The sequence below is a fragment of the Propithecus coquereli genome, unplaced genomic scaffold (assembly GCF_000956105.1).
Source record: "Propithecus coquereli isolate 6110/MARCELLA unplaced genomic scaffold, Pcoq_1.0 Scaffold785, whole genome shotgun sequence".
NCBI classification, from domain to species: Eukaryota; Metazoa; Chordata; class Mammalia; order Primates; family Indriidae; genus Propithecus; species Propithecus coquereli.
Window position 1 is genome coordinate 1645193 of NW_012154007.1, and position 15713 is coordinate 1660905.

General features: G+C 52.8%; 1 protein-coding gene across 1 annotated transcript in view; it reads right to left on the reverse strand.

Moving 5' to 3' along the window:
* LOC105825148 overlaps positions 1-14921 on the reverse strand; it is a 47957-nt gene extending 33036 nt beyond the window's left edge. The window contains exons 1-3 of the mRNA XM_012662839.1: positions 14635-14921; positions 9581-9719; positions 5733-6251 (exon numbers count right to left, since the gene is read on the reverse strand). Of these exons, the coding sequence (XP_012518293.1) occupies positions 5733-6251; positions 9581-9719; positions 14635-14921 (945 nt within the window). The remainder of the gene's footprint in view (positions 1-5732; positions 6252-9580; positions 9720-14634) is intronic.
* Between the last annotated feature and the right edge of the window lie 792 nt (positions 14922-15713).

Sequence of the window (15713 nt, forward strand, 5' to 3'; positions counted from 1 at the left end):
GACACTGGAGCGTGATCTTAGCTCTGGGACAACACTGGACAAGGACATTTGAGGAGCTTAACTGTTCATCTCTCTGCATGAGCGTCCCTGTCACCCTCCAGGCCAGGCCGCAGTCCTACACTGTCCTCTGCCCTAACAGCACTGGAGCACCAATGATTGTGTCTGCGTCTGTCTCCCCTACAAGCTTTGGGGAGCAGGGTTCGTGCCTGGATTACTGTGCCTGGGACACGGCCGGCGCCCAGCGCGCACTCACGGAAAAGCACTCAGACACATCTGCAGATAAAGCACGTCTATCTTGCCATTCTCATAAAAACTGCCCTCACCATAAGTCACGCCACAGCTCCCAGAGCACACCAGACGTCACAAAGGTGGTGGCGAAGCCTGTGCCTCCTTTCAGGTACTGCTGCTTTCACTTCCTTGGGCAAGTGACCTTACCTCCTGCCTCAGTTTCCCCCTCTGCAAAATGAGAATCAATAATTCTACTACTTCATAAGCTCGTTGGGGGAATGCAGCTCGTTACTGTGCCAGGCAGGCGAGTAGCGCGTGATAAATGTCAGCCTTTGCAATGACTTTCTTTCTGTTGCACAAATCCCAATTTCTATGCCTCACTGCCCAGCACTGCCATTGAGCAGCAGTCCCTTCGGCCAGAAGTTTCCATTGCCCATGGGCAGTGGAGCAAATACCTTCCCATGTTGATTTATCCACTGAGTCACTCGCTCATGAAACATTTCACATCCCAGGGCAGGGATTTGGAGCCAAGTTGGAACCCGCTGGTGATGAGGAGGGTCACGTGGCTGTGGGGCCGGCGGCCTGGCACAGGGAACAAGAGGGCCACCAGAAGGGTCGTGTCACATGCGGCACTGAGGAGTGAATGAGCTGATGTGAGCTCAGGAAAGTCCTCCTGGAGGAAGCAACATTCCTGCTGAATGGGTTTGCCAAACAGTCTAAACAGGGGCAGGCAGTAGAAACTTCTAGACACGGGGAAAGTTTATAGGCCAGAAGAGCCTGACATGTTCAGGGACCTGCAGGAGCTCAGAGTGGCTGGAGCAGGGTAGAGGGGACTGAGCATGAAGAAGGAGTCCCAGGCCAGAGCTCCAGGGGCCTTGAATGCCATGGTTAGGAGGTGGAGCTTGATCCTGAGGCAATGGGGGCCACAGCAGAGGGGTCACGGAGGGAGACGCTTTGGTGGTCGCCACAGTTATCCAGAGAAAGACCTGCTCTCGGTCCTCACGGTCACTCACCGCCCCTGCGAAAACACACTGGCAGCTTTGGGAAGTCACGATGTAAGCTGCTCTCTGGACTCTACGTGTGACTTCACAGATGAGCAGAGGACTGGAAGCCACGTACGCTGGCCGCTGGGTCTGGAGCCACTCTGACCAGGGCCCCAAAGGGTCGCCTCGGCTCTGCAGCTTCCTTATCGAGAGGTTCTAGCATTCGGATGTTCACAGTCTCAGGCTGCACCCAGCCTAAGAGCCCGTGGCTGGCTGGCACCTCACATTCCCTGGGGGCCCTCTGACGGAGACTTCTCCCTCTCCAGGTGGCCCTGTTTGACCTCAGATACTCTAAGTCTAGGCCATCAGCTGCTCTGAGACAAGGACAGGGCCTGGCAGCCTTGTCACACCCTGTGGCCCAGGTCCAGCCTGCATTCCAACACCAGGGTCGTCACAGTGATCCACAGGCTCCACGGGGTGCCTTTTCCTACTCCTTCCTTGTCCCTACCCCTCCTCCCAGGCTGTCGTCTGTCATCCTGTGCAGGCAGGTCTTGTCTGACTCAGCCCCAGCCCGTGGGCTGAGCTCAGGCCTGCGCCAAGCACAGGCAGCAAGAACACGCGCCTGCACTGACACTGACCCACTGACGGGGATCTGCCGAGCTGGGCACGGCATTTACAGCGCAGCTACGGGGTCAGCCCACCAAGGTGCCAATCTGGGTCCTACCACATTACAGTCTGATGTCTGTGTCCCCCAAAATCCATCTGTTGAAACCCAAATCCCCAAAGGGACAATATTAGGAGGTGAGGCCTTTGGGGCATGATCAGGCCACGAGGTGGACCCTCGGAAGCGCCTGGAGAGAGCCTGCTTCCTCTCTGCTCTCTGCACCGCGCCGGGAAGTGGGTCGTCGCCAGACACTACGTCCGCAGGTGCCTCAATCTCAGAGCCTTCCCAGCCCCTAGAACTGCGAGAAATAAATGGGTTTGTTGTTTAAGCCACTCAGTCTGCAGCCACGTGCTATAGCAGCCTAAACAGACTAAGACACGCCACTTAACATCTGCATGACCCTGAGCAGGTCATGGACCAGTAGGTGCCTCCACTTCCTCCTCTGTAAAATGAGGATAAGGTCAACAGCACAAAAAGGTGCTTCGGTACACATTAGGGACTGTTTATATCTGCCCATGCAAAGCTCCAGAAGTAGCACACGTTCCCTGCCATCAGGGATCTGGAACCCACAGAGCTTTGTCATCTTGTGGGTCCTCAGAACAAGTTCATCCAGAGGGACACTTGTCATGAATTGAATTTCATCCCCTGAAAGTCACATGTTGAAATCCTGATCCCCAGGTCCACAGAATGTGACCTTATTTGGAAATAGGGTCCTTACAGAGGTACTCAGTCAAGATGGGGTCACACTGGGGTAGGGTGGGGCCCTGATCAAACATGCTGGTGTTCTTACAACAAGGGGAAACTTGGACACAGACAGCTGCAGAGGGAAGGTGATGTGAAGAAGGCCACCCACAAGCTGAGGAGGTGGGCCTGGGACAGAGTCCCCCTCCCAGCGCTCAAGAGGCACCAGCCCTGCCCACGCCTTGATCTAGGATTTCCCAGCCTCCAGAGCCAGAAGAGGAGACATCTCAGTTGTCTCAGGCACCCAGCTTGCGGTACTGGGTTACAGCAGCTTTAGCAATGTAGTACTCACGTGCTGATCTGCCTATCAGGAAATTATGGCTAAAAGAAGTGAAATGACCTGCTCTGGGTGGCCCTTCCCAGAAGGCCACTGCGGTTCTCTCAGCCCCTCCATAGCCCATCCACAGGCCACGGGGACGTGGGAGCTGGTGACCACAGGCCCTGTCCACCCCAGGTCCCTGCCAGCTGTGCTTCCAGCAGCCATTCCAGAGGACCCACGGAGACAAATCACACTCCCACTTAACCTACTCCAATCCAGGACAAGCCCTTGGCAAAAACACATAAAAAGCCAAGAGAGAGAAACCTACAATGTCCAGTAGTGTGGGTGACTCTCCCCAGCATCCTGCCATGTGAGGATAAGCACCAAAAGGGATGGTTGGGTGGATGACGGTGGTGATGCTGCTGCTGCTGGTGGCCGTGGTGATGGTGACGGAGAGTGAAGCTGGATTTGACGGATCCCTCACTACGTACCAAGCACCATGCTCAGACCTTTCCCTGTACTTTCTTATTTCATCCTCATAGCCATGCTGGGAAGAAATATTATTAGTGTCATCCCAGCATTAGTCCCATTTCACACTTTGGAACACTGGGGCGCAGAAAGTTTAGGAATCTGCCCAAGGTGGGAGGCAGAGCTGGAGTCCTCCACCTGCATCTCTGGGCGTGAGCAGCTCGCCCCGCGACGCACGGCTCCCGCGTTGCAGGATCGCGTTTTAGCCCTGTGTGCTCCTACATGGCAGCTCCACTCTCTCTGCTACTCAGCTGATGAGAGACGACGTTCCCAACACGAGGGCAGAGCTGGCTGGGGGTATATGGGACAGATGGAGAGACCAACAGCCTAAATTAAAGGCTTTTGTTTAGAAAAGTTGTGGAAGAGAATTTTAAATGACAATTTCCATCTATGCACAATTTATTTTCCAAAATTACAAGGTGCCAATATTAAAGGTACACTTTGTTTTCCTTTTATCTGATGAACATAAGGGAGGAAGAACGAACAGGAAACGCATGAGAGTGACAATGGGAGGATAGAGTGGCATACGGGTAAACTGAGACCACAGATAAAGCCATTAGCTAAATAACCTGGGCAAGACAGGTATTACCCCGAGATAATGTAGAGCGTTTAAAGTCCCAGGTAACTTGAAATAGATTGTTCAAGTTTGAGGATAAATTTGATTTTTTAAAAATGAGCACTCCTCTTTGGGCTAGGGTCGCTCACTCATTTCTCCCGAAACTCAGCTTGACCCCAGGGGAGAAGCAGGGCTCTTTTCGGGGAGGCAGTTTGGTGCAGCAGAAACAGTGAGCTTCGGACTCACATCACATTTGGGTCAAATTCCACTTTCGTCCCTTACTAGCTGTGTGACAACAGATGTGTGACAATAGAGGCTGCCCTCTGAGCCTCAGCATCCTCGTCTGTGGAATGAGACCAGCAGTACCTGCCTCACGGTCTTCATGAGCATTAAACGAAGTGTCTTTGAAACACCCAGGAGGGGGCCACACACATGGCAGGAATGCATTAAATGTTTTTACTCTTCCATCAGTCAAATGACGTCCACCCTGCCCTCCAGAGTTCAAGAAACTTGCCCGGCGTCACGTAGCTAGTAAATATGCAAACCAGAAAGGGACCCTACCCCATGTGCTCTCTACTCCAAAGTCCTGGGGCCTCCCGCGTGCTGCTACGGGGACTAAAGCTGTAAAGACCAGTCAGGCCTGGATCCTGCCCCCAGGGGCTCACAGTCTAAAGAAAGAGAACTGAAGATGCACATACGGAACTTTCACGAGGGAACTGCCATCGCCTTTGGGGCTGTGAGGGAAGAAGAAGGGGCGATTGCTTTGGGCAGGGAGGCGGTGGGCCAGAAGAGATTTCCCAAGCACATGAGAGTCCCGTGACACCGCACAGGGCCTGGCGCGCAGCAGGGACTCACTGGATGTTGGACAGATGGAGGGACAGGAGGGGACAGATGCCGAGGGATATGGGGTGGCTGGTTGGCTGCCTGCAAGTGGTTTATTGGGAGACAGATGGACAAACAGATGGTGGGGCGAATGAGAAGATGATGGAACGTGGGTAGACAAGTGGGTGGGTGGGTGCGAGAGTCCGAATGTCTGTGTCCCCCCTCCTAATATGTCAAAATCCTAATCCCCAACAGGAGGGTGTAAGGAGATGGGGCCTTTGGGAGATGATAAGGTCATGAGGGTGAATCCCTCATGGATAGGATTAGTGCCCTTATAAAAGAGACCCCAGAGAGCTCCCTCACCCTTCCACCACGTGAGACAGAGTGAGAAAGTACCAGGAAGTGGACCCCAAATCTGCCAGTGCCTCAATCTGGGACTTCCAGCCTCCAAAACTATGAGAAATAACTTTCTGTTGTTTATAAGCCACCCAGTCTATGGTATTCTGTTGTAACAGCCGGAATAGACTTCAATAATAGGTAAACAAGTGGTTCGGTAAGGGGGCTAATAGGTGCTGGGTGGACAAGCAGATGTCAGGACGAACAGGAAGACGACAGCGGGTGGGTGGACAAGTGGTTGGTGGGTGGACAAGCTGGGTGGTGGGTGGTGGACGAGTGAGTGCATTGGTGGATGGATGGGTGAGTGGACACACGGGTAGTGGGAGACGAGTGCATGGGCAGATGGCCAGTGAGATCCCGTGTTGCAGGAATGGGTGGTGAGGCTGGACGGGTGGAGGGGTGGGTAGGAGAATGGGTGGAATGAAGGATGGATCGGGCTGGCTGAGATGGGTGTATGGAGAGAAGACGAGGAACAGATGAGTCAATGACTTGACCAAGTGGCTACAGGAGAAAGAAAACAAAAGGTTACTCCTGCCCTGGGCTCCGGCCACTTACCAGGCTGCAGTGACCAGCAGGCGCCCGGGCTCCCAGCTCCTGTCGCAGGGTGCGGTTCTGCTCGGCGAGGTCCTCCACCTGCCCAAGCAGGCCGATCTCCGACAGCGTCAGCCCATACACGCAGCAGCGCAGCTCCTCCAGCTGCCAGCGGAGCCAGCACTCGCTGGCTCTCTGCTCCCGCAGCCGGCGCGCCGCCTCCTCCCGCTCGCGCTCGGCCCTCGCCTGCAGGGCGCACAGCTCTGCAGCGGCCTCGGCGCCCTGGGGACCTGGGCCCGCGGAGTGCAGCCGGGCCAGCAGGAGGCCGGCGGCGCGGCATAGGCGCTGCACGTCACGCTCCAGCCGCCGCACCTGCGCCCGCAGGACGCACTCCTGCTCGCGCACCAGGCCCAGCTGGCGCCGCTGGACCCGCTGGCAGCGCTCCAGGGCCACCGCCTGCCGCCCCAGCGCCTCGTCCTTGCGCCGCAGCTGCTCCCGCAGCCGCAGCAGCTGCCTCCGGGCCACGCTCTCCTTCTCCCGCACCTACAAGTTCACGGTGGATGAGGGCGTCAGGAAGCCCAAAGGACACAGGGTCGCTCACATTGATCCTGTCTTTCCTTAACATTTCCATACTTTGTGCTTGGCGTATTTTTTGTATAATTGTTTTTGCATTAAAATATTGCATCGAAATATTATTTATCTCCATGACAGAGTTTTTGGTGCCCCTTAAACTTTGCACAGGAGGCGAGTGCCTCCTTCATTTCACCCTAGGCAGGGCCCTGCACACACAGGTGCTCCCTGAGTCCTTGCACGGGTGCCGTGCAGCCAGCAGGACGCCCCTCAGCCGTAACACACCCCAACTGCCACTGGAGCTGTCCCAGTGCTGAATACGGCCACACCAGTGTGTAAACAGCTGCTGCCGGAGCCTCCTGAGTGTCCCCACCTCCATCCCAGCACTACGCAGAGCTCCCCATTTCCCAGCACCTAAAAGATCAACGACTGGCCCAAGGAAGGTCCCCAGCTCTGGCTGGTGCACCAGGACACCAGTACCGCAGCGGCTATCATTATTGTGGATACTCCCCCTTGGAGACAGGTACTGCTACAGCCCCTGGGGGTACTCAGGAGCAATTGCACAGCACACGGCTAAAGTTCCCTGCAGCCAGCACTCCCGTCCCCTTGCATCTGACTCAGGCCTTTTCTTTCCTCACCTGGCCAACCTGCCTGACCAGAGAACACGTCTCCCTGCTTTTAAGCTTTCCTCCTCCCCACCCATGTGCTACTGAAGTGGACCGGGATGCACTGGACTGGGATGCACCACCCACTTCGAAAATTAGAGTCTTTGCCTAATTTTTGGAATGAACTCAAGCAAACAGGTGGACCTGCCTCCATGTGAAGCTTTCTTTTGACTGCTAGTGCCTGCTGCTGCCACTCTGCCAGAACACTTGAAGAAAACAAAAGCAAACAAGCAAAGAGCAAATGTGAAAGCAGAAACTTGGGAATAGCTCAGACAAGCTTTGTTTGAATAGTTTGTCTCGGGGCGTGTTGGGGTAGACAAAAGCTGGAGTCAGAGTCCCTGGGAGGAAAAGTCTCCTGGTTTTCCCGATGGTGCAAATTCTGTGATCAGTGCTGCACGGTGCTCAGTGGATGGGGCTCCATCACCTGGATGGGTCTGCCTTCGACAGCTTTCACAATGACACTGGTCACTACAGAAATGAGCATCTTTGTATATAAATGCTTACCGGACATATGACAACAGAGCTCAGCTACCGAGAGCACAGAAAACTCATTCACGTACTACTTCAAAATGCAGATGCCTCTGGCAAGAGATTTTGTGTTAGGGGCTGGAGGCTGGCTGGTAGCCAGACAGAGTGATGACCAAGAGGTCCGGGCGAGCCCCCTCATCACTCTGAACTCGCTCCTCCTCTGGCAATGAAGTTTCATGACAGGCATTTTCCTGGAGCACACGCACCACACAAGCCGGCAATGAACAAAAAGACGCGGGTGGGAAAGGGCTCGGTGTCCTGCAGAAACTGCCGGTCCCTGCAGCGCTTCCCGCCTCCCTCACCACACTTCACTTGCTGTCCCCTCGTCCTCTGTTCCCCATCGCACTATGAACCTGTCCTTTGCAGGGCTGTGTCTGATTCACATGCACGTAGGGCATGGCTCAAAGAATATTATGACAGCATTTTCTACTGAGACATCCCATCTCCAGGCTGGAGTTCCACACAGCCCAGCGGCGCTGGATGTTAAGCACTCCCCTCGGCATAGCAATGAGGCGGTGCTATGAACCGAGGAGGGGAATCTCGTCGACTTTCTGCACCTGAAGTCCAGTATAAAGGGGAGAAACCTCCACTTGGATGTCTCTCCGGCATCTCAAATACTAATTTCAATTTAACTGGACAACTAATCTTTCCGCCCTGCACTGCTCTTGCAGTTAATAGCTGTGCCAGTGTGCATCCCACTGTAAGAAACACATGGGAACATCGCCCCGTCCTACACACACCGCCGTGTACAGTGGAAACAAACCTTTCATTAAACAGCACTCCCCTTAGCACACACGATGCCTTTTCATATTTCCCAGACTATTTCATTTTTTTAAAATGCTGGTTGTGACCCACTGAATTGATTTCACATCCCAGCGATGGGTTGCAACCTGCGATTTGAAAATGCCTGGGCTACAGTCTAAACAGCAACTGACTACAACAGGATTCCTCAGGCGGATCTTTGGACACCACATGCAGCTGCCCTGAAGTCTTGTCGTTTCTGCCTCTGCTGTCTTTCGTAAGAATGGCCTCCCCTGTATCCCTCCTCATCTCTCACCTGGAAAATTTCAATCATGGCTAATAATCATAAAGGCAGATAGCATTATTTAAATACCTACTGTTGGAGGTGTTTTACATGTATTAACTCACACTTAACCCACACAACAATCTGAGACGGTTGGTACTATATTATTCCCATTTCACAGATAAGAAACTGAGGCCCAGAGAGGTTATATCACCTGCACAAGGTCACACAGCTCGTGAGTGTCATAACCAGGGTTTAGTTCCAGGCATCTATCTGCCTCCAGAGCCCACGGCTTCCCCAAGGAGGTCTCCAATGTTCCCCTCCACCAGAACCTCTCCCCCACACAGTGAGGATGGCATCCCCAAAATGACCATCCCAGCCTGAGCCTTCCCTGCTTAAGTCCGCTGCTCCTCACTGCCTTCAGAATTTGGTCGCCACAGAGGACATGGCAGCCTGACCCCTCTGGAACCCTTCCGCCTCCCTCCCTCCCATCCCCTGCACACATCCTCTACCCGGTCCTGGTCGTTCTCCCTCACTTCCGGGCCTCTCCCCACGCTGTTACCATGCCTCGTGTGCCCTTCCCAACACGGCCCAACTCACATAGCCCCAGTTCTCTGTAGCTTTCCTCAACCCTCGTGCTCCCCACCACACACACACACACACACACACACACACACACACACACACAATGTGCCTGCACCACTCGCATGGCACCCATTCCGGCTCTAGAGTCATTTGTTTCCCATCGGTGTATCCCACCTGCCGGACAGTGACCCTGCATCAGCCGTCTCCTGCCCTCAGGAGATGGTCTGGTCCTGGGGACCTCAGGCACAAAGGCTGTGGAAACGAACCTCTGACCAGAGCCCCCAGCGCGTGCGCAGCCCCCACAGGTCAGCAGATGCAGTCGTCCCATGCATCCCCCGCAACTGCAGGCCCCGCAGCCACCACGTGCACCATAGAATTGGGATCCCTCTAACTCCTTCTCTCCAGGCCCTCCCAACTGTCTGCTCAACCGCAGCTGCTGCCTGTTCCCGCGGCGTTGCTGGGACAGGAAACAGGCACCGGAAAGAAGAAGGGAACGGTACCCGACTGGCCAGCTCCCCCTGCAGCGCCGCCAGCTTCTCCTGGGCCCGGAGCCAGGCGCTTCTCTCCTGGGCCGCGCGGGCGCTCAGCTGATCCACCTTCCTGAGGAGTTTCTTCTCCGACAGCTCCAGCTCCTGGATTCTGCAGCTCGGGAAGAGGGAGAGGCTCGCTCAGGATGCAGTAAGCACAGCCTGAGGCTTTCGCGGACACCGGGGCCAACTTTTTTTTTCTTTTTTTTTTTTGTCATTTGGTCAATTTGACGTGCTGACAAAATTACATTTTGTACGACATTCATACATATAGTTTTAGAGATTATCTACAATACTTCAAATATAGCATGTGAATAATAAGATACCATGTATCAGCGATCTTGAGGGTGTTCTCACCCCTAAGCCAGTACTCCCACATTTGAGTAACACCAACTAAGAGTGACCGAGCCTTGAGCCATTTAGGCTGAGAGCGCCAACTGCCTGGTTTTAATTAATCTTCACAACATTGCCAGGCTTCAAATGGATTCTGCTACCCCTGCATCACACACAAGGGAAACTGAGGATCAGAGAGGGAAGACAATTTGCCCAAAGTCACGCAGCCGTATAGAGTCCAGCCTGTCTGACTCCTAAAATCACACTGTTAACCCTATGCTCTGTTGTCTCCCATTTTAGCTACTTTCATATGAATCTCTTCCAAGGAAATGATTGAAATTTTACAAAAAGGTTTCTGCAATTTAAAAAATCAATCTTTGTATTATTTACTCTTCCAAGGGAGAAGTTGGAAGTGACTTAACTATCTAATAGTTAGCAATGGCCAAGCCACAGGAAGAGTTGTGTGGCCCTGGGGAAACATTGAGATTGCATCACAAGCAAAAGCACTCCCCAGACTGACGGTGGACTCTGCTCGCAGCTCTGCAGGAAGGATACGTGCAGGATGGCGGCTGAAAGTCCAAAGGGAAAGGCTGGGCTTCTGGTCCCACTGGGGGAGGAGGCACCGCAAGAATGTGCCTGTCTGCTGCTCGTGTCTGGGCTGCAAGTCCCCTGTGTGCTAAGCTTGCCTCTCCAGTAGAAAACCGTGATGCCCGTGAATAGCGTGTTCACAGCCTCCGTGGACAAGCTCTGCATGATCCTTGCTCCTTTCCCCAAGTCCCTGCCGGGGGATCTGCTCACACAGCGCAGGCTCTGCTCCCCTGGGTGAAGACCTAGCGTTGCCTCCTGGCTCTGCCATCCACCAGCCATGGGGCCTTGACTGGGCTGGTCCACCACAGTCATCTTCAGTGTCTGTCTGTAAAGCCAGGCCACTGCCCCCTGCTCAGCAGCTTGCCGCGAAGGTTAAGCTAAATGATGCATTATTGTTAACAACAAGGCCCAGAGTCCCCTCTCCTGTTCCGGTTCTCAGGCCGTGAGGGAAGGTCTCGAGAGTGACAGAAGGGAGCGTGAACTCGTGTGTGGATCACAATCAAGGTCCTTCCAAACTGGACCAGAGAGGCAGCCCCGGGTGAACGGGTCAGAGTCAGACTGAGCACTTCCTGATGGGTGGTGAAATGTGACAAGATACGAAATGAAGAAGAAAAGCCTTTCTCTTTAGCTTTTCAGATTGCACTGCAACATTAAATATGAGACAGCATTTAATTCTGATACTATTTCTAATCGTAAACTAAGCAGAAAATGACTAAGCTCACCTTGGCAGGCTGAATTGTGGCCCCCTAATATATGAGGTCCTGGATATATCCCTGGAAACTATGGATGTCACCCTGAAATGCGAAAGAGACTGCAGAGGTGGCTCTGTTGAGGACCTTGAGACGGGGAGGTGACCCTGGGCTACCCAGGGGTCCTAACGCAACCACATCATCCTGATGAGGAGGGGCAGAGGGACTGGACTCTAGAGAAGGCCATGTGACCCCCGAAGCAGGATGCTGCACTGTTGGCTCCAAGGAGAGAGGAAGGCCCCAGGAGCCAAGGAACGCAGCTCTGTGACACAACAGGCAAGGACAGGGACTCCCCTGTGATCTCTGGAGAGCTCGGTCCCACTGGCACCTTGACTTCAGCCCAGCGAGACTGATTTCTGACCTCTGGCCTCCAGAACTTTAAGACAATCAATTTGTGTTGTTTAAGCCACCAAGTTTGTGGTAACTTGTCACAGCAGCCACAGGAAACTAAGACACCCCCAAACACGAAATAAGGCAATGAAGGGCCGTTTTTCGCTGATGAAGCTAAGGACAAGTTTGTAGAAATATCCACATCCAGTGCTGCGAAGAGTGCTATGAAACCAGGAGACGCCACCGCGGCAGCGGGACGCGTGAGCCGCCACGGCTGCAGAGACCCTCTGGGCCTTGACAGATCCTGTGTGGGGTCTCGGGGAAGTTACTGAACCACCCAGTGCCTTGATTTCCGCATCTATACAATGAGGATAATACCATTACCCATTTCCAGTATTGTTTTAAGGATTAACTGTGTTAATACTTTTCAAGCATGTAAACGGTGGCTTGGTACTGACCAAGCACTCAGTAAGTGCTCAGCTATTATTAATTTTGTTGCATTTAGATTGGAAATGAATGTGCAACATCATAGTGTTATGATGCAGATGAGAGTGGGGTTTTCTTTCTCAAATTTTTAGCAAAGCTGTTACGTTATTTTTATAACAAATGCTTTTATATTTTAACTCTTTAATTGAAGCAAATCTAATGCATACTCTTCCTTAGCTTTTACCATACCCTAGCCAGCCTGAAATCTACATTCAGAATTGCACACCCAGATGCTGGCTTCAGCTCTTAATGACCCTGGAAAATGTATTTCAGCCTCTCAGCCTCAGTTTCCTCATCTGTAAAAGGAGATAACATCGCTCTATGCATCTGGGGCTCAAGGGGGCCAGGATGGGACTGGCATGGCAGCCTTTTCTCCTTCACCCCCGCCCCTCTCCTGCAAGATGATACACCCCGTCATCAAAGAGAACAGAGGGCACCAACCACATTCCCCAGGCCCTGGCTACCTGGCCCCTTGTCTCCAGCAGGCGTGGTGCCCCAGGCCCACTGACCTTCTGGTTTTCGCTGCCAGTCTCTCTGGAGGGAGATTTGAACGTACAGCCTTGTGTGGCTACACCGCTAGTGTCTCAGGGCCGGGGCCTGCCTTCCCCGGCTCTCAACCCCCGGGACTAACACTATGGGCTGAATATATCCTCCCCAAAATTCACATATTGAAGCACTAACCTCCAGTACCCCAGAACATGACTGTATTTGGAGATAAGACCGTCAATGGGGTAATTAAGTTGAAAGAAAATCATTAGAGTGGGCCCGAATCCAATGCGACCGGTGTCCTTATAAGAAGAGATCAGGACACAGACACCACAGAGGGACAACCGTGTGAGGACCAGGGAGAAGGCAGCTGTCTGCAAGCCCAGGAGAGAGGCCTCAGAAGAAATTAACCCTGCCAACACTTTGCTCGCGGAATTTTGGGCTCCAGAAATGTAAGGAAATAAGTTTCTGCTGAGTCACCCAGTGTGCAGTGCGGCAGGCCTCGAATAACACCGCTCTGCTCACATCATTTCGCTATCACATTGATGAGAATAAAAATCGATCCCCAGCCGGGGCCACTGTCTGTGTGGAGTTGGCACGCCCTCCCCACGTCTGCAGGGCTTTCCTCCCACATCCCAAAGCTCCGAGGGTTTAGCGAATCGCATGTCTACGTGGTCCATCCGAGTGAGGCGGGGCTGGCTGTGAGTGCGCCCTGCGATGGGATGACGCCCTGTCCATGCTGGTTCCTGCCCTGAGCGTTCAGCTGCGGGGAAGGGCCCTGCTGCCCACCCCCCGAACTGGAATAGTTGGGTAAGTTATTATCTTACTCATTTTTATTATCCTTTCTTAAATGGATGCATAGCTCACATTTATTTCAGTGTTTAATATTAGAAGTGTTTGGGGTCTTTATTTAGAAATTTGGTGATGTTTTGTGATCAAATACACTGCAGGCACTCAGCTCTCATGTATGTCAATCGGCCAATGGCAAACTGGTTTCATTACACGTTCACTTACAATCGCAGTTACCAAGAAAGAGATCGACGACATTCAGTGAGGCCTGACTGCCTTCGACATGGCCGCCCAAGCACACTAACACGACTTAGCGCCTGACTCTTGGGAGTAATGCAGGCTGCAGGATGAATGAACAAATGTATGAATGAGTAATCACATAGGATAACAAAAGAATTTTTCTGATTTGTGAATGACTTCATGTGAAAAGTTTTACCAAAAGGGAAAACGGTAAATCACATGTACACACACCTTTAACGACTTGTCTTTATTGAAATGAAGGCAAATGGAGGAAAACGGGGAAGTCCCACAAAAATCCAAGGCACTTGGTTGCTGGGATATTAGCAAGCCCATTAGAATCGATCCCAGCCATAACCATGATGGGTTTCTCCTCTGATATATATGAAAGGCCCCACCTCATTCTGCCAGCCTAGGTGTCAATAAATCATCAGGAAAGACCGCAGGCTTTGGAGAAATATCTGGACTCAAATGTCCCATCTAGGGACCATATCACCTCTGTCAGGAAAACAGAGCCCAGGCCAGGGAATTCAGCAGAGAGAAACAAATGCAGAGAAAGTATTACAAAGATGGTGGAAGAGCCACAAGGCCAGGCAGAGGTGACAGGCAGCCCAAACTAGCAACTGCCGGGAGCCACTTCTGGCCCTGGGGGTGGAGATGGTGTCACCAGGGAAGGGGAGCCAGGCCCCCCCGCAGGAGCTGGGACCACAGAGGAAGCAGAGAGCGTGTCTGAGTTACAGCCACAGCTGGAGATGACAACACCCAGAGCGGAAGTGAAGGGAAAGATCCTGGCTTCTCCCTTCCTCCTGCCTTCTGGGGTCTCCCACTGGCTGTGTCCAGAGGGAAGCCAGGGAGCAGAGGATGGAAAAGACAGGAGGGACTGAGCACAAATGACTGCCCTCAGCAGCTACGTGCCTTGGGGAGCCTGTTTCCTCGGCTGCAGACACAAGTCAACACATCATGATAACACAATTATGATGCCCCAGGATTTGCTAAATACACACAAAGAGATCAAAACGGCACAACTACCTGTTCCTCAGCGCGGATTCTGATGTCACATACTTGTCCACCACTGCCAGCCGCTTCTGCTTGGAGGATTGCAGCTGCTTCCTGAGTGTCCCTGTGTCCACGTCTGTGCTACTGGCTGATGCTTCCGGAACACATCCTGGCTCCTCGCTGCTGTCTTCCACGTCCCGGAACACCCAGGACGTGTCAACCTTCACGTCAAGGTTCATTGTATCAAACCCGTCGCTGCTGGGCGCTCTGATGACATAGCTGAAGTTTTTTTCTGTCCTTCCCTTAGCTATTGGCTCCATCTCGTAAATATTTCATAGAGCAAGACTTAATAAAGTTAAGTGAATTTGCAACACTGACTTCCTGGAGATTCCGAGGTGGTGGCTGTGCCTTCGGATCGTTCAGGAAAATATCCTTTGGGGAGGGCAAGAACAGTTGTATTATTCATGAGTGGGTGACATGGGTTTTGTTCACACAAACGTCATACAATATGCATGAAAGCCTCTCGTTTTACAAGACAGCATGCCAGAACTCACCCAAGGCAAGCAAAAGTCGCAGAAAAATCACCTGGAATTAAATGCTTAATAACGTGTACAAAGAGGAAAAACAAGATCTCCAGGCAGGACCATCAGAGTGTTATACATTCTCAGTAGTAAATGGAGCTCAAGTTTTTCCGCAGTAACAAGTGAGGTTCCACACCTCCTCTCTGGGCGCAGCACGTAGTTAGGGCTTGCTGGAGGAAGGGGTGGAAAATTAACACGCCCCAGTGCCAGCCAAGCTGGGGCCTCTCGTGCCTTACCTGGTCCAACTCTCCCGGTGACCCTATGAGGTGGGCATTCACATGATCACTTTACAGATGGGCAGATGGAGGCTCTGGAGGGTGGAGGAGCTTGCCCAGCCCCACAGGTGGAACAGAAAGTGACAGTTAGGATTGAAATCCAGATCTGACTCCAAAATTGGAGAGTGTGTGTTCTAGCACAGGAGATGCAACAGGTGTGGCTGCAACAAGGCACCAGGGCAGGAGAAAACACATCCTCTGGGAACCCAGAGGTGGGAGAGGAAGCCTAGGGCTGATGAGATCTTAGGAGGGATGA